This window comes from Chiloscyllium plagiosum, chromosome 18 (assembly GCF_004010195.1).
Source record: "Chiloscyllium plagiosum isolate BGI_BamShark_2017 chromosome 18, ASM401019v2, whole genome shotgun sequence".
NCBI classification, from domain to species: Eukaryota; Metazoa; Chordata; class Chondrichthyes; order Orectolobiformes; family Hemiscylliidae; genus Chiloscyllium; species Chiloscyllium plagiosum.
Window position 1 is genome coordinate 25,400,624 of NC_057727.1, and position 20,574 is coordinate 25,421,197.

The following is a 20,574-nucleotide window of genomic DNA, read 5'->3' on the forward strand; positions in this document are numbered from 1 at the left end:
ATCGTGGACATATGTGGGCAAGGACTGAATCAGGAGAGAAAAGACAGAGTTGGAGTCAAGGTAGAAAGGGATGAGTTCTGTGGGGCATGAGAAGACAGAAATAATGCATCTTCCTGGGCAGTCCTCTTTGGGGTTTTCGAAAGGAGGGGTAAGTGAACTGTGCGTTTACCCTTTACCACATTCCTCTCCCCCCCCCCAACCCTATCTTCTGCATATAAGCCAACATTTTCCTAGCCACCCACAGCTCTGAGGGTCACCTGACCCAAAACATTAACTTTGATTTCTCTGCACAGATGCTGTCAGACCTGCTGAGCTTTTCCAGCAACTTCTGATTTTGTTTCTGATTTACAGCATCCACGGTTCTTTTGGTTTTTATTTGCGAATTACAAATCCTGCTCCAAAACTGAAATTAAAAAAATCAGTTGTCAAACATTATGAAAACGTTATTTTGCTGTGTAGTTTGGAGTTCTGATTGTCAAATAATTAGCCAGGAAGTAAATGTTTCATATGATTAATTGAAGAGAACACAAAATAAACTCTAACCAGCTAAAGCATGATGGATTCAGCATAATTCCTCATTGCTAAAGAAAAGCTTGGCATTACGTGGGCAGGGGTTACAAGACAAAAAGAAACTGACCTGAGAAACCACACTGGTTAAAGCAGCATCAATTATTGTTTGACCTTTCTTCAGTGCTTTTACACGATGATATGATCCATTCACAGACGTCTCCAGTATTTCAAAATATTCTTTTGGGATTTCGGTATTAATTCGGATATCCTATGTTATCACGAAGAAATGGTTTGGCATAAAAACTTAAACGCAAATATGGACAATGTACATACATGCAATGCTTTAAAATGACCATAAAATGATTGAAACATATTTTTTTAAAAGTGTGAATTTACAAAATGGAACTCTGACACAAAAATAACACTTCTTACAGAGTCTGGTAATGTAGGGCACCTCAACTATCTGATATAATGCTTTCTCTGCTACTCCACCAAGTCAATGTTCTTAAAGTTATTTCTCAAATAATCTGAATAACAAATATTTAATAGAAAGTAATATGAAAAATTCCAAATAATAAGTGGAGGATGGCACAGTTCAAGAGGTAGTCTGAAAATATCTCTCTGCTCTAATTTTATTTTGCTGGCATATATTAGGTCATTTTACTTACAGAAATAATACTTTAAAACTGAAACAGATCTTCAAAACCCTTTCCTCACCTTTTTGATGTTTACAATTCTGGAGGAGAAAGATTGTTTCAAAAATAAATTGGTTTCAAATTTCCTTTCAAAATATATGGAGTAGTATTTGATCAGCATTTGACAAAACAATCCTGGCCTGAGTGAGGCATATAGCTATTAACATGCAATCCAAGCAGCGGCTTTTCATGAGGCAGTGATCCCTCTATATTTGGCAGGATGATTTTGAACTTGCTTCATGAAAAGTGGCCTTTAATTCCAACTCCATTCACACATTACTCATTTAACTTATCACACAATCTAGTAATTTATAGTACAAAAACTATAAAGCACATCATTTCTTGAAGACTGACTATTAAATGCCTTCTCTGAATTTCAATAATTAAAAGTGCAAGGTCTCATGCTTGCAGTGATTTGAATAAGGCAAATTTAAAAATAATAAAGTGATGCTGGTTTCATTAGTTGCCAAATTCCCCCACTGTGCCATTATCAACTTAAGATTCCAGGTCATAAAGAGAGGTGAGGAGTGCAAGGAAATGTCTGTCTATCTAATCAGGCACGCTGCAGGGTGCCTTGCTCCAATAAATGCTAAACCTTGGCACTTCAAAAAAAAGACACATTTTTGAGAGAAAGAACAATATTTAAACATTGTCTAAATGTTGCAATTTTCTCTGTTCTCACTTTTAATTTCCAGTTTACCTATTTATAAACATGTTTTAAAGTGTGATCCAATTACCAAATTACTCTGCAGTGTCATTAGTTAGAAAGAATATTGGAAAAATGTGCAGCAACTTAGACTTCTTTTAACAAACACTATGGTCACTTAAAAAAAAATGCTGGTACATTTGATTTTACAGTTTTTTTTAAGAAAGTGATCTACTCATTATGCAAGTAGATTTATAGTGTAATACTTACATCTGATAAATATAGTTTGTTACTTTCTTTATCATACACTTCAATGGTTAGACCATACACTTTGCCAGTCTCCAAAATCCATCTGTCGCCAGGGTGAACTGTAAAACCTATAACAAAAAGGTTTTCTCATCTTCAATACAATAGTTTTATCAGCAGAGATCCAAATGAATGGACTGCTGCATAATGAGAAATTCACAAAATACTTCCACTTTAAAATTTTGCCTTCTTAAATATAAACATAGGATCTTGCCAATATCAATCAAAATCCTTGGTCCTAAGTTCCACTGGTTTCTTTGACTGACAACCAGAGATAGCGAAATGAAAACAATGAGCACTGCTGGCTGGTTGTGAACATCAATACCATGCCAAATGAAGTTCCTAAACTGAGTCATGGGAAGCTCCATCGTCAGACCACAACAAAACGACGGTTGGAGGAAGAACGCCTCATCTTCCGCCTAGGAACCCTCCAACCACAAGGGATGAACTCGGATTTCACCAGTTTCCTCATTTCCACTACCCCCACCCTGTCTCAGTCAAATCCATCAAATTCAGCACCGCCTTCCTAACCTGCAATCTTCTTCCCGACCTCTCCGCCCCCACCCCAGTCTGACCTATCACCCTCACCTTGACCTCTTTCCACCTATCACATTTCCGACGCCCCGCCCCCAAGTCCCTCCTCCCTACCTTTTATCTTAGCCTGCTGGACAAACTTTCCTCATTCCTGAAGAAGGGCTTATGCCCGAAACGTCGATTCTCCTGTTCCCTGGATGCTGCCTGACCTGCTGCGCTTCTCAATGGCACAGTTCATTACCTTTATTTATGGGTACCTTTAACAGATAACTCCTGAATTATCAATTTAATCTTCAGTAAAATTATTTGCTAAATTAGATTAAACATGCATTTATTGAAATCAGTACTGATTATTATGGTATTATAGATTGGTGGGTTTCTTTATTGAAGGAATGTACTTCTTTGAAGTATGATTCAGATAGTTCAGTTGAACTGAATGTTTGATATGGTAGGGTTCTCAGAATTAAGAAATGGATGGAATATAAATAGAATCTTGCACCTGCAAAAGGATTGATCAAATGTCCTCAACAACTTATCGACTTCTTTAGACCACTGCAGCAAAACTTCAGCAACTACTTCATTCACAAGGTTGTGACAAAGTCTTTGGCTAAGCCATACATTTGGCTAAGCCATAATGACATACATTATCACAGGCTGGAGCATCCTGTTTCTGACACATATCTGGTCCATTTCCAAGGCAAGCGCAGAAAAAAAAAGTCATACTATGAAAAAAAATGTATTAGTTGAATGATTACATGCTTACGCACACATGCAAACTCTGCTTAAGCAAACAAACTATAGTACATTTCTCTTAACTTTCCCCTAAGTAGCTACAGGAAAGCAATTGCTCAGAATTGGAGAAAAGAACAAGATTATGGTTTCGTAATAAGGCTACGGATTCTATGAAGCCATGTTGCTTTCTTGGCTATCAGAAGGATGTCAAAGAATATAATGTAATAATAAAGAATTATTCACTTAAGTGTTGCTTTATTCCAACTTTTTAAAAGTGTAATTCAACCTTAGTATTAATAAAAGGTTAAAAAATATTACATATAGCAAAAATGCACATGTAAATGCTTATCACATTTTGTCTCAAAAACAACTGCAGTATCACTTAACAATAACAAAAATGGACAAAGATCAATTTCACTGTGAGGTTATTAAAGATGAATTAAGACAGACTATTCGAGCTTCTGCACACTGCTAAGCACAGCCGTTCTCCTGAGAAAAAGTCCTACTCACAAAGACAGAACTCCCAAAATGTATTTATTGTTTAAAAACATTTTACATCTGCATGAATCCCAAATAACCAATAGAATAAATTTACAATACATCTTCAAAATCTAATGAAAGTGTGCACTCTCAATCAACAGAGATTCTACCAATAAGTTATTTCAAATACTAACCTAGGTAACGTGGCTCAACAACATAAATTGTGCAGTTTGGCAACCGGGATACACCTTGCATACGAATACCTAAGTCATTTGTTAAGGTCAAGTAAGTTTAAAACTGACAATCTATTCTCAACATAAAAATATTCTTAAATTTATTAGAATAGAAGCAGTGAAACAGAATGAGGAAAAGTAGAAGATTAGCCCTAGGTAATTATGCTCGAAGAGCCAGTGCAGGCAAAAATGAACCAAATCGTCTTTTTCTGTGCCATAACAATTTCTATATTTTAATGGAGATTTCAAACAATCACCAAGTTCATGAATATTATACAATTACCACAATGTATTGTAGCCAACCTTACAGAGAGGAACAATACTTTATGGAAAGATTTTGCTGACCAGTTCCAAACCTCAGTCCAAACTTGCTGAAATGAGAAAAGGTTTAAAAGCCAAAGCATCTGTTACATCTTATTTTACATACCTAAGGTTGTTTTCAAATTCTTTTGGGGTTTCTAGCAGTTGTAATGCTTTAAGTCAATCAAAAAAATAGGTGTAGATGCAATTCTAATAGTCCTAATTTTAAAAAAAATGAACTGCACTTTGCTGTCACATAGTAGCGAAGCAATGATCCTTACTCTTGAACTCAGAAAGAGTGTTGCAAATGAAGATCCAGTGATCATTGTAGCAATGTTTGCTCCTTTCCTGACATGTTTGTTTCTGTTCTCAGGTGAAGGGGACCATCAGGTGTTGAACAGCTGTGATGTCAACTAACATAGTAAGCAGCAAGTGAAGTATTCTCATAAACAGCAAGCTAAAGAGTCAAAAGTACTTTTAATTCAAGTTTAAAATTTTTAGATAGTGAAATAAATGATTGAATCAAGTGGAAGCTAAAATAAAGATAAAACAAAATGTTTAAAAATTAACAGGAAAATCAACATTTAAAATGAATCATAAGGAGAAATCTAATATTCTATAAATGGAAAATCAGCTTCTCAGGCCAGGAATTAAAATGAAATTAATGCACAGTTTAAAAAAAACAAAGCCCATTCAAAACAAGTGCAGTTTTATTTTAAGAAAGATTCAGTACAAGATTGGAAGTTCTCTTTAATTCATAGGTTTTTCTCAGTGACAGTATGCCATGGAGATTATAATCATATCCTTAGAGAACTGTAGAATTATTTACAGCAATTTCTGCAGTACTATGGGCATCTGTGGACTACACATGTTGCTGTCAGATTCAGTGAAATAATGATGTCTAAGAATCTTGAACATTTAGCATTGCTCAGAATCTCTAGTGTAGGAACAGGTCATTAGGCCCATCGAGTCGACACTGCCCCTCTAAACAGCATCCTACCCATACCCATCCCCCTACCATATCTCTGTAACCCTGCATTTCAAATGGCTAATCCACCTGACATACATATCCATGGACAGTATAGGCAATTTAGAATGCCCAATCCATCTAACCATGGCAACATTACTGCAGGTATGCAAGGAACCTGAAATAAAACATTTCAAACATATCCCAAAATTATATTTTGAATCTGAAGAGGAAAGAAAAATAGATATGTGCCATCTTTCCTTCTTGCCCTCCAATGTTAAATTTTATACTGACCAATCCAATGAGGACGACTAACTGGAGCAACATGATCCAACATCTGGTATCCTGTTTTTCAGATACCAGAATTTCAACCAAAGAAGGATTTTCTGAGCTAATTTCTTTAACTTTGAAAACAAATACAAAGAGGACATTCTTGTTCAATATTAGAAGTTAGAACCAGAGACATGCTAGTCAGAGTCAGCCCTTCAATTTAGAAGTCAGAACTAATTTTTGAAGGACAATGGGTTGTTAGAAGCTCTGCTGAGCAGAGTTGAATAATGTTTTGAAAAATGAAACCACATGCAAGGTGTGAGTTGAAGTTTGCAGAGGAATAGCTCCAATGAACCAAGAAAGATATTGACCCCTGGGAATTAGTTGAAGTTCAAAATTAACATTAGACAAAGGTGAAATGATAATGTACGAGTTTAGAAACTCAAACACTCTTGTTTTTTTGAAAATAATCTCATTCCAGATATTGTGAACCACTAAGACTGACAACTCAAACAGTTGCTGTATAGAGCCCACTTTGCTAAATAAAGTGAAAACAACCAACTTCCAAGCACATACATCCTTATGATAAGTACATAGGTGGATATTGTTGATATGAGAGAGCGTTCAAGTTCAACAAGCACATTATACTGTAGTTTCAAACTGAATATTAAATATAGTACATTGTCTTTTTATAATTCCTAAATAAATTTATCCTTCTGCTTTATTATTGAAAATGCTACTCAGTTGCATTAGAGAGATTAAATGCACAAATCAGTATCACATCTGCAGTTATCTGCTGCCCATCGAGGATGAGAATATTTTGCACGCAGAACACAAACATGCAGAATAAGCAATGAGTAAAGATCTATTAGCTGTAAACATGCTGATGTTGTAAAAACTATGCAAATACTGCTCTCTGCATAATAGTTTCATCAAATCTTTGCCATGCCACAAAAGCATATTCACTGTAGGTTTATATTGGGTTAATATCATACAATTAGCATGATGTTAGTTTTGAACATGCTGTGCTATTTAGCTTCTGCAAAATGCCATTCAAAACAACAAAGGATACTTTTATGCATCAGCACCAGGTTTGTTTGCCCTTGCTGCAGTGCAGTTACCGTTGATGTGGCTTGCATTAGTTTTCCCACAGGGTGATTTGCATGTCCCCCTGGACTTACTATGCTATTCTGCAGTTCTAATTCATACTGGTCAGAAGGCATCATTAATTCTGGAAAAGAAAAAATGTAACATCAGTAGGTAAATTTTAAAACTTGAAACTGAAGTTAGCTGTAACAACCAGACAAAAAGATACTTTCATTATACTGGAATTCTGTTCAAACTATTAAAGCCATGTGTTTGGCGAGTTAAGATAAGCTTAGGTTTTCAATATTTAAAAAAAATTTCACTCATGCACAGATGTGAGGGAGTTTCTGTCAAGCACTGCGTGCTTATTGAGATGTGACCGGAATGCTAAAGTAGTTTCTCAATCCTAGGTATTGACCAAAGTAATTGTGATTCATAACATACTCAATAATGCTTAATTTAGAGAAAATCATCACCTTTGGAATTTGGATGTTAAAATAGAGGTAGGTGAGTGTTGATTGCTTTTAACAGGAAAGTTTAACCTTTACTTCTGAGGGAAGTGTTCTTCTAAAACAGATTTAAATTCAGCATTTCACCAGAGAGCAGGTGACTGTGGATCGATGATAGTAATGAAAAGACATTTTATACTGTTGGGTTTAAACACAGTTGAGTAAACATGCAAAATAATGCGTGAAGTGATACATATTGACAGGCAGAACACAAAGACAATATCAAACAGGGGTACAATTCTAAAGAAGGTGCAAGAGAAGAAAGACCTGGATCTGTACTGAACATATCACTGAAGGTAGAACAGATGAAAACAGCAGTTAATAAAACAATATTCTCAACATACATATTTGTTAATCAGCACATACATTATAAGAGCACAGAGATAATGTTTAACTTGTATAAGACACTGTTTGACCTCAGTAGGAGTACTACGTAGAGTATCGAATGCCACACTGAAAGATGAGTGTGCACTGGAGAGAGTACAGAAGCAATTTACAAAAATGGTTTCAGGAATATGGACCTTCAGTTGAGGATAGGTTAAAGAAGTTAGGAATATTCTCTTTAAATAGAAGAAAGAAAAGGATGGTTAGATTCAACATTAGAAATTTTAGATTTTTGACGACTTGTATGGACACAATAGGTTTAGAGGTTTACAAAATTATGAGGGGCATGGATAGAATAAATAGGCAATGTCTTTTCCCTGGGGTCAGGAAGTCCAAAACTAGAGGGCATAGGTTTAGGGTGAGGGGGGAGAAGATATAAAACATCATAAGGGGCAACTTTTTCACGCAGAGGGTGGTACACATTTTAGATTAGACAGATTACTTACAGTGTGGAAACAGGCCCTTCGGCCCAACAAGTCCACACCAACCCACCGAAGCGCAACCCACCCACACCCATTCCCCTACATTTACGACTTAACCGAACACTACGGTATAATTTAGCATGGCCAATTCACCTAATCTGCACATTTTTGGACTGTGGGAGGAAACTGGAGCACCCGGAGGAAACCCATGCAGACACGAGGAGAATGTGCAAATTCCACACAGACAGTTGCCTGAGGCAGGAATTGAACCTGGGTCTCTGGCGCTGTGAGGCAGCAGTGCTAACCACTGTGCTACCGTGCCACCCACATGTATGGAATAAGCTTCCAGAAAAAGTGGTGGAGGCTGGTACAATTGCAACATTTAAAAGGCATTTGGATGGGTATATGAATCGGAAGGGTTTGGAGGGATATGGCCGGGTGCTGGCAGGTGGGACTAGATTGGTTTGGGTCATCTGGTCGACATGGATGGGTTGAACTGAAGGGTCTGTTTCCATGCTGTACATCTCTATGACTTTATGACTCTAAGTGGCCTCTTTCTACGCTGTAAAACTTCTGACTAAAAAGCCAAATAACAATCTAATTGAGGTTTTTGCAACTATGATTGGTCATTAATTGAAGTCTGCGGCCTTGTGTGTGAGAGTGCGCGAAAGTGTGTGTGTGCGCGTGTGTGTGAGAAAGAGGGTTGTAGTTGGGTAGGAAATAAGCACAATATCACTAGAGATGAAGTACAAGGGAAACTAGTTGGACTAATGACTGGGTTACTTTCCAGGATATTACAGTAAGTAGCTACAGAGATAGTGGTCACACTGGTAATAATTTTGCAAGAGTCCTTACATTCTGAAAAACTGCCAGTGTAAGGCTTATTCAATGATGAGACCACAAAACCAGATAACTGTAAACTGGCCAGCTTATCAGTTAGAGGGAAAATCTTAGGATCTATAATAAAGGATTCTGGATGCAAGTTTGCTCACTGAGCTGGAAGGTTAATTTGCAGATGTTTAGTCACTGTACTAGGTAACATCATCAGTCAGCCTCTGGTGAAGCGCTAGTGTTATGACCCGCTTTCTATTTGTGTGTTTAGGGTTCCTTGGATTGGTGTTGGCACTTCCTGTGGTGATGTCACTTCCCGTTCTTTTTCTCAGAGGGTGATAACTGGAGTCCAAGTCGATATGTTTGTTGATAGAGTTCCAGTTGGAATGCCATGCTTCTTGGAATTCTTGTGCGTGTCTGTTTGGTTTGGGATGTGTTGTCCCAGTCAAAATAATGTTCTTCCTCATTTGTATGTAAGGATACTTGGTCATGTTTTTTTTGTGGTTAGTTGATGTTCATGTATCCTGGTGGCTAGTTTTCTGCCTGTTTGTCCAATGTAAGTTATATAGTCATAGAGTCAGAGATGTACAGCATGGAAAGTTGAATAACAGAGGACATAATCTCAGAATTATGTGTTGCCCGAGATGAGAAGGATTTCTTCTGTCACAGGGTACTGAATCTGTGAATTTTTTTTTATTGCAGAGGGCTGTTCAGTCAGGGTCATTAAGCAAATTTAAGGTTGAGACACGTATTTAAATCAGAAAGGGAATCAAAGGTCACAAAGCAAGAAAATGTAGTTGGATCAGCCACGTCATGGAAAAGAACAGCAGACACAAACGGACCAAATGGCCCACATCTGCTCCCATGTCATAATTGTGAAAAACTGTACTTCATAAAAATCCATTAACTTGATTCAGTATTTCTGTATCAACTTACATCTGTCTTTCTAAGAATCAACTATGTGACTCTTCGAACTTTTCAATATTGAATTGTATCTTTTGTGTTTCAGTGACAAGAATTAGACAGGATTCTGGGTAATCCAAGATGGAGGTTGGGAAAAATTTCTGGCTGTAATAGGCTGCTCCTTTTGAGGTATTTTAGGTGTTGGAGGTGATTTCCTCAAATTCCAGGAGCAGCCAATTACTGTTTTATATGCTGTTGCATTGTTTTGGAACTTTAGAGAAGAAAAGTCAAAACATCAGCATTTTACAAAGGCAAGCACATGGTCAGTGTGAGAGCTAGAGAGAGGGAGAAAGAAACTCACACTGCTCCCTGACACAGCAGTGAACCTGCACAGTTACTGCCTTTGCTGTTGAATTCAAGAATCGCCAGACATCAGAGTGTTTCTAGGAACATTAACAAACAGTGAAATTCACAACTGATCTTGGAGGAACCTGTTTGGGAGTGGTCACAGCACAGACAGATAAGTGAATAGTTTTAAGTGTGGCCCTGGGGCCTTGTTGAACACCTGCGTTGGTGAGTAGAGTGGGTTCTTTCTTGATTATATGCTCTATTGAGATATGTCTCTTGATTAAACTTAATAATATAAGCCGTAAGTATTAAGTTAGCCTGGAGCAGTGTTTTGTAGAGGAATAAGACAGTGCTATTTTCCGGGTCTGTAGTTTGTGAAGGAGCAATAGCCTTTAGTAGAGTAATATGTTGTTCTTGTCGGATGTGGGAGTTTAGGGAGCGTTTAAGTGTTACTGAGGATTATATCTGCAATAAATGCTGTTGGTTATGAATCCAATCAGATTGGATAGATCGGTTGGAGAGACAGTTAGAGGTAATGATAAATTTAGAAGAGCAAAGGAGTGTGATGGATGGCAGTTATAGGAAGGGAGAAAGATTGCAGATACAGTCACATAGATGGGTTAACTCCAGAAAGGTAAGGCAGGTAGTGCAGGAGTCTTCTGTGGCTATCCCCATTTCAAGTTTGTTGCTTTAGAAAATGTCGGGGGATATTGATTCGCAGGGGAATGTAGCATGAACAGACAAGTTTCTGGTATCGAGACTGGCTCTAATGCAACGAGGGGTACGTCAGGTTCCTAGAGATCAATTGTGTTAGAGGAATCTCTAGTCTGAGGTACAGACAGACATTTCTGTGGCCAGCAGTGAAAAGCAGAATGGTGTGTTGCTTCCCTGGTGCCAGGATCAAGGATGTCTCAGAGAGGATGCAGAATATTCTCAAGGGGGAGCGGGGCCAGCAGGAGGTGATTATACACATTGGAACCAATGACATAGGAAGGGAAAAGGATGAGATTCTGAAGGGAAAATATAGAGTGTTAGGCAGCAATTTAAAAAAGGAGGTCCTTGTGAGTAGTAATATCTGGATTACTCCCGGTGCTACAAGCTAGTGAGGGCAGGAATAGGAGGATAGAGCAGAAGAATGAATGGCTGAGCAGCTGGTGTCTGGGAGAAAGATTCACATTTTTGGATCATTGGAATTTCTTTTGGGGTAGAAGTGACCTGTACAAGGAGGAGAGGTTGCACTTGAATTGGAAGGAGACGAATATTCTGGTAGGAAGATTTGCCAGAGCTGCTCAGGAGGATTTAGACTAGTAAAGGACGGGGGGACCCAGGGAGATAGTGAGTAAAGAGATCAATCTGAAACTGGTACAGTTGAGAAAAGAGTCAAACAATCAGGACAGGCAGGGACAAAGCAGAGAACAAGGTAGGACTGATAAATTAAACTGCATTTATTTCAATGCAAGAGGCCTAACAGGGAAGGCAGATGAACTCAGGGCATGCTAAGGAACATGGGACTGGGATATCATTGCAATTATAGAAATGTGGCTCAAGGATGGACAGGACTGGCAGCTTAATGTTCCTGGATACAAATGCTACAGGAAGGATAGAAAGGGAAGCAAGAGAGGATGGGGAGTGGCGTTTTTGATAAGGGATAGCATTACTGCTGTACTGAGGGAGGATTTTCCTGAAAATACATCCAAAGAAGTTATTTGGGTTGAACTGAGAAATAAGAAAGGGATGATCACGTTATTGGGATTGCATTATAGACCTCCTAATAGTCAGCAGAAAATTGAGAAACAAATTTATAAGGCGATCTGTAACAATAGTAAGTTCGTGATGGTAGGGGATTTTAACTTTCCAAACATATTCTGGGACTGCCATTGTGTTAACAGTTTCGATGGAGAGAAACTTGTTATGTACAAGAAACTTTTCTGATTCAGTATGTGGATGTACCTACTAGAGAAGGTGCAAAACTTGACCTACTCTTGGGAAATAAGGCAGAGCAGGTGACTGAAGTGTCAACAGTGGAGCAGTTTGGAGCCAGTGACCATAATTCTATGGAAAAGAATAGACCAGATCGATCAGTTTGAAGTGCTAAATTGGAGAAAGGCGAATTTTGACAGTATTAGGCAAGCACTTTCAAAAGCTGATTGGGGGCACACGTTCGCAGGTAAAGAGACGGCTGGAAAATGGGAAGCCTTCAGAAATGAGATAACGAGAATCTAGAGACAATACACTCCTGTTACAGTGAGAGAAGAGGCTGGTAGGTGTAGGGAATGCTGGATGACTAAAAAAATTGAGGGTTTGGTTAAGAAAAAGCAGCAAGCATATGTCAGGTATAGACAAGATAGATCGAGAGAATCCTTAAAGGAGTACAATGGTAGTGGGAGCATACTTAAGAGGAAAATCAGGAGGGCAAGAAGGGGACATGAGATAGCTTTGGCAATTTGAGTTAAGGAGAATCCAAAGGGCTTTTACAAATACATTAAGGACAAAAGGGTAACTGGGGAGATCAGTAAGGTGGCCTTTGTGTGGAGCCACAGGAGATGGGGGAGATACTAAACAAGTATTTTGCATCAGTGTTTACCATGGAAAAACACATGGATGATATACAATGTGGGGAAATAGAGGGAGACAGCTTCAAAAATGTCCACATTACAGAGGAGAAAGTGCTGGATGTCCTGAAACACATAAATGTGGATACATCCCCAGGACCAGATCAGGTGTACCTTAGAACTCTGTGGGAAGCTAGAGAAGTGACTGGTTAGCAAGGTTAGATCTCATGGCATATAGGGAGAACTGGTTATTTGGATACAGAACCGGCTCAAAAGGTAGAAGACAGAGGATGGGGATGGAGGGTTGTTTTTCAGATTGGAGGTCTGTGACCAGTGGAGTGCCACAAGGATCAGTACTGGGTCCACTGCTTTTCATCATTTATATAAATGATTTGGATGTGAGCACAAGAGGTATAGTTAGTAAGTTTGACATAACACCAAAATTGGAGGTGTAGAGGACAGGGAAGAAGGTTACCCCAGAATACAATGCGATCTTGATCAGTTGGGCCAATGGACTGAGGAGTGACAGATGGAGTTTAATTTAGATAAATGCGAGGCGCTGCAGATTGGGAAAGCAAATCTTAGCAGGACTTATACACGTAATGGTAAGGTCTTAGGGAGGAATATTGTGTGCAATTCTGGTCTCCTTCCTATCAAAAGAATTTTGTGAAACTTGAAAGAGTTTGGGGCAAGGATCGGGTAAATAGGCAAAGTCTTTTCCCTGGGGTTGGGGAGTCCAGAACTAGAGGGCATAGGTTTAGGGTGAGAGGGGAAAGATATAAAAGAGACCTATGGGGCAACTTTATCACACAGAGGGTGGTACTTTTATGGAATGAGCTGCCAGAGGAAGTGGTGGAGGCTGGTACAATTGCAACATTTAAAAGGCATCTAGATGAATATATGTATAGGAAGGGTTTGGAGGGTTATGTGCTGGTTGCTGGCAGTTGGGACTAGAATGTGTTGGGTCAGCATGGACAAGTTGGATTGAAGGGTCTGTTTCTGTGCTATACATCTCAATGACTCTATGACACTATTTCAGAATTGATGAATGGTCTCTGGAATACCAATTTTCAAACTTAAATATTTAGAATAGTTCAAGAGAATAGGCACATTTTCGAAACAACTCAGACAATTTCAGGGAATGTCAGAAGATCCTTACTCAAACAGTTTGATTACTGCAGAACAAAATGTTCAGGTGGAATACAGAAAGCAAAATGAGGAACACAAGAACTGACTGTACAGGTTTCTATCAGCACGTTAAGGGAAAAGGATTCGTAAAAACGAATGTAGTTCCTTTACAGTTAGAAATGGGGGAATTTCTATCAGGGAACAAAAGAAATGGTTGACAAGCTAAATTCTACTACATTTGTGACTTCACGAAGAAAGATACAATTAACATACCAGAAATGATTGGGAATACAGGGTTTAGTGAGAGAGAGAAACTGAAGGAAATCTGTATTACTAAGAAATTGATAGGAATGAAGGCTGATAATTCCCAGCATCTGATTATTGATATCCCAGAGTAGAGGAACCTAGATTATCCGAAGGGCACGGACAGAGAGTATTTCATTCAGTTTATCAAATTCTGGATAATCAAATGCCTGATAACAGTTTAGCTGAGCACTGGGACATTAGATTAGGATTGGATTACCTACAGTGTGGAAACAGGCCCTTCAGCCCACCAAGTCCACACTGACCCTCCGCAGAATAACCCACCCAGACCCATTTCCCTCTGACTAATGCACCTAACACTATGGACAATTTAGCATGGCCAATCCACCTGCCCTGCACATCTTTGGACTGTGGGAGGAAACCAGAGCACTCAGAGGAAACCCACGCAGACACGGGGAGAATGTACAACTCCACACCGACAATAGCCCATGGCTGGAATCGAACCTGGGACCCTGGTACTGTGAGGCAGCAGTGTTAACCACTGAGCCACCGTGCCGCTCCTCATGCCAGATAATCTGATATTCAGATAATCGAATACCACATAATCGAGGTTCCTCTGTACACAGGAAGTCGTCCGAGAAATAATGGATGCATTGGTGGTCATCTTCCAAGATACTTTAAACTCAGGAACAGTTCCTCCTGATTGGAAGGTAGCTAAATGTAACCCCAATATTTAAAAAGGAAAGCAAAGAGAAAACCGAGAATCATATGACTAGCAAGTCTAGCATTATCAGGGATATTGTAGTTGAGTGCTTAGAAAACAAATGCTCGAATCAGACACAGTCAGCACAGATTTACAAAGGGAAATTATGCTTGATAAATTTATTGCAATTCTTCAGGATTTCACTTGTAGAGTTGACCAGGAGAGCCAGTAAATGTATTTATTAAAAATTACTTCATTGGATAGGAATGTTGTCAACCTTTATTGCCCATCCCTAATTGCCCACAGAGCAGTTAGCAGTCTGGAGTCACATGTAGGCCAGACCAGGTAAGTATGGCAGTTTCTTTCCTTAAAGAAAATTAGTGAACCAGATGGGGTTTTCCTGACAATCAGCAACGATTTCATAGTCATCAGTAGACACTTATTTCCAGATTATTATTGAATTCAAATTCCACTATCTGCTGTGGCAGCTTTAAAACACAAGTCTCCAGAACATTACCTGGTCTCTGGATTATTGGTCTAGTGACAATAACACTAAGCCATTGCCCACCCATTTGGACTTTCAGAAGGCATGCAGCAAAAGTCCCACACAAGAAATTAATGTATAAAATTAAAGTGAATGGAACTTGGGGTAGGGGAGGGTGAGGGGGAATGGAGGGAGGGGCAGTATATTGAAATAGCTAGAAAATAGGCTGGAATACAGGAAACAAATAGTATAAATAAATGGTTCTTTTTCTGAATGGCAGGCAGTGATAAGTGGGGCATAGCTGCTATTCACAATATATGTAATGATTTAGATGAGGGAACTAAATGTAATATCTCAAAATTTGCAGATGACACAAAGCAGAGTGAAAGGATCAGTCATGAGGAGGATGGAAAGGTGTTGCAGTGTGATTTGGACAGACTGAATGAATGGGTAAGCATCACAGAAGTAGTGTAATATGGGTAAATGAGAAGTTATTCATTTTGATAGCAAAGACAGGAAGGCAGATTATTATTTGAATGGCTGCAAGTTGAGAGAGGAGCGTGTTCAATGAGACTTGTGTACACCAGTCACTAAAAGTAAGCGTGCAGGCAGTAAAGACAGCAAACTGTACTTTGGCCTCCACAGTGAAAGGTTAAAGTACAAGAACAAGAACATCTTGCTATAATTAGGGAGGCCACTGCCGGAATAGTGCTGGTCCCCTTACTGAACGAAGGATGTTCTCACCACGGCTGTTATGCAGCAGTCATTTCCCAAAATTGTTTCCTGGGATGGCAGAACTGACAACTGAGTCAGTTAAGATGATATTCACTTCAGCTTACGTGAATGAGGGGGTAATCAAAGATATATATACATTTCTCACAGGATATGATCTGTGTGCATGTGTGTCCTGAATCAGAGGTCACACTTTAAAAAGGATAAAAAAGAGTAGAGAGGAGGAGAAATGTTTTCATTAAAGACATTCTAATTTCTAAGCCTCAACTATTAAGCTTTCCAAAAAGGATGACAAGAGCGAGAGAGAGAGATATTAGGGAACTGAGCTCGATGATGAGCTCTGATTATTGAACAGCGGAAAAGACTTAAAAGGCCTACTCCTGCCCTTAACTTGTACTTTTTTTTTTTAAAAAGCTTGGATGACAAAGAATCAAGCATGTCTTTTGGTTCTGGTTAATGAAAGCTATATTTAAATTGTGATCTTATGGCTAGAATGTTATAGACTAGAAATGTCTTCATGCATGCAGATTTTACCTTCACAGTTACTCAGGTACTTTGTTTAAAAGACAAACCTGTGATCTTCCCTTGTCTTATTTTCTGCACCCGATAACGAATAGAAGTGCCAACCATCAAATAAATGTCATAAGCTGGATTCAGCATAATGTTTTCAAGGATAAGTAGCCGTACTTCTGCTGCTGGCACATTCTTGCAAAAAAGGAATGACAGAATGAATATTTTATAACTAGTTTTAAAACTATCAAAATAACTTATCAAATATCAAGTGCAATATTTTGCCAAGTAACAGGATTTGTAAATAAGTCACAAATATGCACAAGTAGTTACTGCTGTGAAAATATTATTTATCAAACCTTTAGCACATCCTTTTGAAAATTATGCATAACCACTGCAGCAACTTACAACAATAAGAATCTACTCCAAGGAAAAATAACAAACCCTAAATGATAGCAAACTGTTGAAAATAATTTCTTCATATCTGGTGTTGCACCATGGAGATACTTTTTCTTCATATTTGCTTTAAATTCTACAAATGTCAAGAGGTCAATTTTGTGCTCATTTAAAACCAATGACAATAACTCATTTTCTGACTAAAGTTCTTCTCCATTATTGGGCAAAATAAAAGTCTACACATTCCAACACCACAAAAAGAAAACTTGTCTACACAGGTAGATTGAGCACTTAACTTCACTGCATTCAGAAAAATGGCAATCTGCAACATAATTTCTCTGGTGATAGCAATTTCTGTTCATTTTTGAGCGTTCTGACAATATATAGTCCTGGACACTGTTGCAGGAATTGTTCAGGGTAGTGTCCAAGGTACAACTATTTAGATCTGATTGATCAATGGCCTTCATCCATCATAAAGATCAAAAGCAAGGATGGCTGTCAATGATCGTACAACATTCAGCATAATTTGTAACATCTCAAAGACAGAAAAAGCCAATGTCCAAATGCAGCAAAATTGGCAACATCGAGACTTGAGCAGACAAGTGGCAAGTAACAATCACAACACACAAGTGCTAGGCAACGACCATCTCCCATGAAAGAATCTACCTACTTTGATTTGACATTCAATGGCATTACCACAGCTGAATCCCCCACTATTGACATCCTGGGTTTACGTTTTATAAAATGAACTGCTATGGGGACACTGTTGCTACAAGATATGGTCAGGGGATGGGAGATTTACAGAATACAACTCATCTGCTGACTCCCTAAAGCATATACAGTATCTACAAGACAAGTCAGGAGTTTGATAGAATGCTCTCCAATTGCCTGGATGAGCTTGTACCATTTCCAGAACATACAACAACAACTTATCAAAGCTCTTTTGACAGCATATTCCAAACTTGTGATTTCAACTATCCAGGAGGACAAGGCTAGCTCATCTATGGGGAAACCAAAACCGTATGGCATGTCACCTGGTGGGGAATTTAGGGCCACAAGAGTGCAACCTCGTGAGGAATATAAACACAGACAATAAGAGCTTTTCTTTAGAGAGAGATCAAAGTGAACGTAAATTCCTAGAAAATGGATCTGGGGAGACAGTATTGGGAAACAAGGAATTGGCAAAGGAGTTAAACAGATATCTTGCATCTAATTTTATGACGGAAGATACTTTAATCATTCTATTAATACTAAAGGGGAGGAATAAAGTACCATCAGCATCACTGAAGTGCTGATCAATGGTTAGCACTGCTTTCTCAGCGCCATGGACCCAGGTTCAATTCCAGCCTCGGGGGTCTGTCTGGTGGAGACTGCACATTGGTGGGTTTCCGCCAGGTGCTCCAGTTTCCTCCCACAGTCCAAAGATGTGCAGGGTGAGTGGATAGGCCATGCTAAATTGCCCATAGTGCCCAAGGATGTGCAGGTGGATTAGCCAGGGGAAATTCAGGGTTACAGGGATAGTGTAAGGGGGTGAGTCTAGGAGAGGTATTTTTCACAGGGTTGGGTGGTATTTGATGGGCCAAATGGTATGCTTCTATGCCACAGGAATTCCAGTAATATTGGACAAGACTAATAGGGCTAAAGACAGATAAATCCCCTGGCGGTGATGGGTCCTAAAAGGAGGTCACTACAGCGATAGTGGATGAACTGGTTGCACTTTTCCAAAAATTGTTGAAGTAACAGGAGACTGGAAAATTGCTAATGTGACACCCTACTCAAGATGGGGAGAGGTTAAGAAGCAGGTAAGTGTAGGCTGATCAGTCTAACATCTATTGTTAGAATTAATTATTAAGGAAACAACAGCAGTAAGGTGGGGAGGCAATGGCTGAGAAGCATAATTGCTAGACTATTAATCCAGAAACTCAGCTAATGTTCTGGAACCCAGATTTCAATTCCAATATGGCAGATATTGGAACTTAAGTTCAATAAAATAAAAGAAAGATCTGCCATCCTCACCTGGTCTGGCCTACATAAGATTCCAAACCCCAAGCAATGTGGTTGACTCTCAACTGCCCTCTGAAATAGCTGAGCAAGCCATTTAGTTGTTTCATTCACTGTGAAATCTCAACAAAGATATGAAATTGGACAAACCACCTGACAACAGAAAGACAATGACAGCTCTGTTAGACCTGCAAAGTCTTCCTTACTGACTTGAGGCTTGAGCCGAAATTGGGAGATCTGTCTCACAGACTAGTCAAACAACAGCCTGACATAGACATATTCATGGAATCATACCTGACAATGTCCCAGACACCATCCTTGGATATGTCCTGTCAGTCGTACTGGTGGGACTACAGGTGGTGACACAGTGGTCCACTGTTGGGAGGGAGTTACTCAAGGAGTCCTCAACATTAACTCTGTACCCATCAAGTCACATGGCTTCAGGTTAAACATGGGCAAGGAAGCCTCCTGCTAATGATCGCACACTGTCCTCCCTTGACTGCTGAATAAGTTCTCCTTCACGTTGAGGACAACTTGGAGGAAGCATGAGGGTGGTAAGGGAGCAAACTGTAGTCTGGGTGGGTGATTTCAAAGTCTACCACCAAAAGTGGCACAGCAGCACAACTAGTGATTGAGTAGGTCAGGTCCTAAAGAATATAACTGTTTGAATGGGTCTGCGGCAGCTGGTGAGGGAACCAACATGTGGGAAGAACATACTTAACCTCAGCCTTTCCAATCTGTCAGCTAAAAATGCATCAGTCCCTGACAATTTTGGTAAGAGCGACCACTGCACAATCTTTGAGGAGGCAAAGTCCCTTCTTCACATTGAGAATACCCTCCATTATGTTGTGTGCCACTATCATTGTGCTAATAGGAACCAACTTCAAACAGATCTAGCAACTCAAGAGTGGGTAGCCATGAGGCACTGTGAGCTAACAGCAGCATAGAATTGAACTGCAGCACACAATCTGCAACCTCATGGCCCACATATCCCCTACTCAATCATTACCATTAAGCCAGGATATCAACCCTCATTTAATACTGCACGCAGGAGAGGGCATGTCAGGAGCATTACCAGATGTGGACAAGCCTGACCACCCTGGCCGACCCATTGTCTCAGCATGCTCCTGCCCCACTGAACTCATCTCCACTTACCTCGACACTGTCCTATCCCCCTAGTCCAGGAACTCCCCACATACGTTCGAGACACCACCCACGCCCTCCACCTCCTCCAAGACTTCCGTTTCACCGGCCCCCAACGCCTCATCTTCACCATGGATATCCAATCCCTCTACACCTCCATCCGCCATGACCAGGGCCTCCAGGCCCTCTGTTTATTTCCTCTCCAACGTCCCCAACAGTACCCTTCCACCGACACTCTCATTCATTTGGCCGAACTGGTCCTCACCCTTAACAATTTCTCCTTTGAATCCTCCCACTTCCTCCAGACCAAAGGGGTAGCCATGGGTATGCCTTTCTCTTTGTTGGCTACGTAGAGCAGTTGATCTTCCGTAATTACACTGGTACCACTCCCCACCTCTTCCTCCGCTACATTGATGACTGCATTGGCGCCACCTCATGCTCCCGCGAGGAGGTTGAGCAATTCATCAACTTCACCAACACATTCCACCCTGACCTTAAATTCACC

General features: G+C 39.7%; 1 protein-coding gene across 1 annotated transcript in view; it reads right to left on the reverse strand.

Annotated features, from left to right (window-relative positions):
* The window catches only part of nup210 (nucleoporin 210), a 110,907-nt gene that overhangs the window by 64,361 nt on the left and 25,972 nt on the right, over positions 1-20,574 (reverse strand). Inside the window, exons 6-10 of the mRNA XM_043707992.1 lie at positions 16,592-16,724; positions 6,746-6,904; positions 4,098-4,166; positions 2,122-2,228; positions 638-778 (exon numbers count right to left, since the gene is read on the reverse strand). Coding sequence (XP_043563927.1) covers positions 638-778; positions 2,122-2,228; positions 4,098-4,166; positions 6,746-6,904; positions 16,592-16,724 — 609 coding nt within the window. The remainder of the gene's footprint in view (positions 1-637; positions 779-2,121; positions 2,229-4,097; positions 4,167-6,745; positions 6,905-16,591; positions 16,725-20,574) is intronic.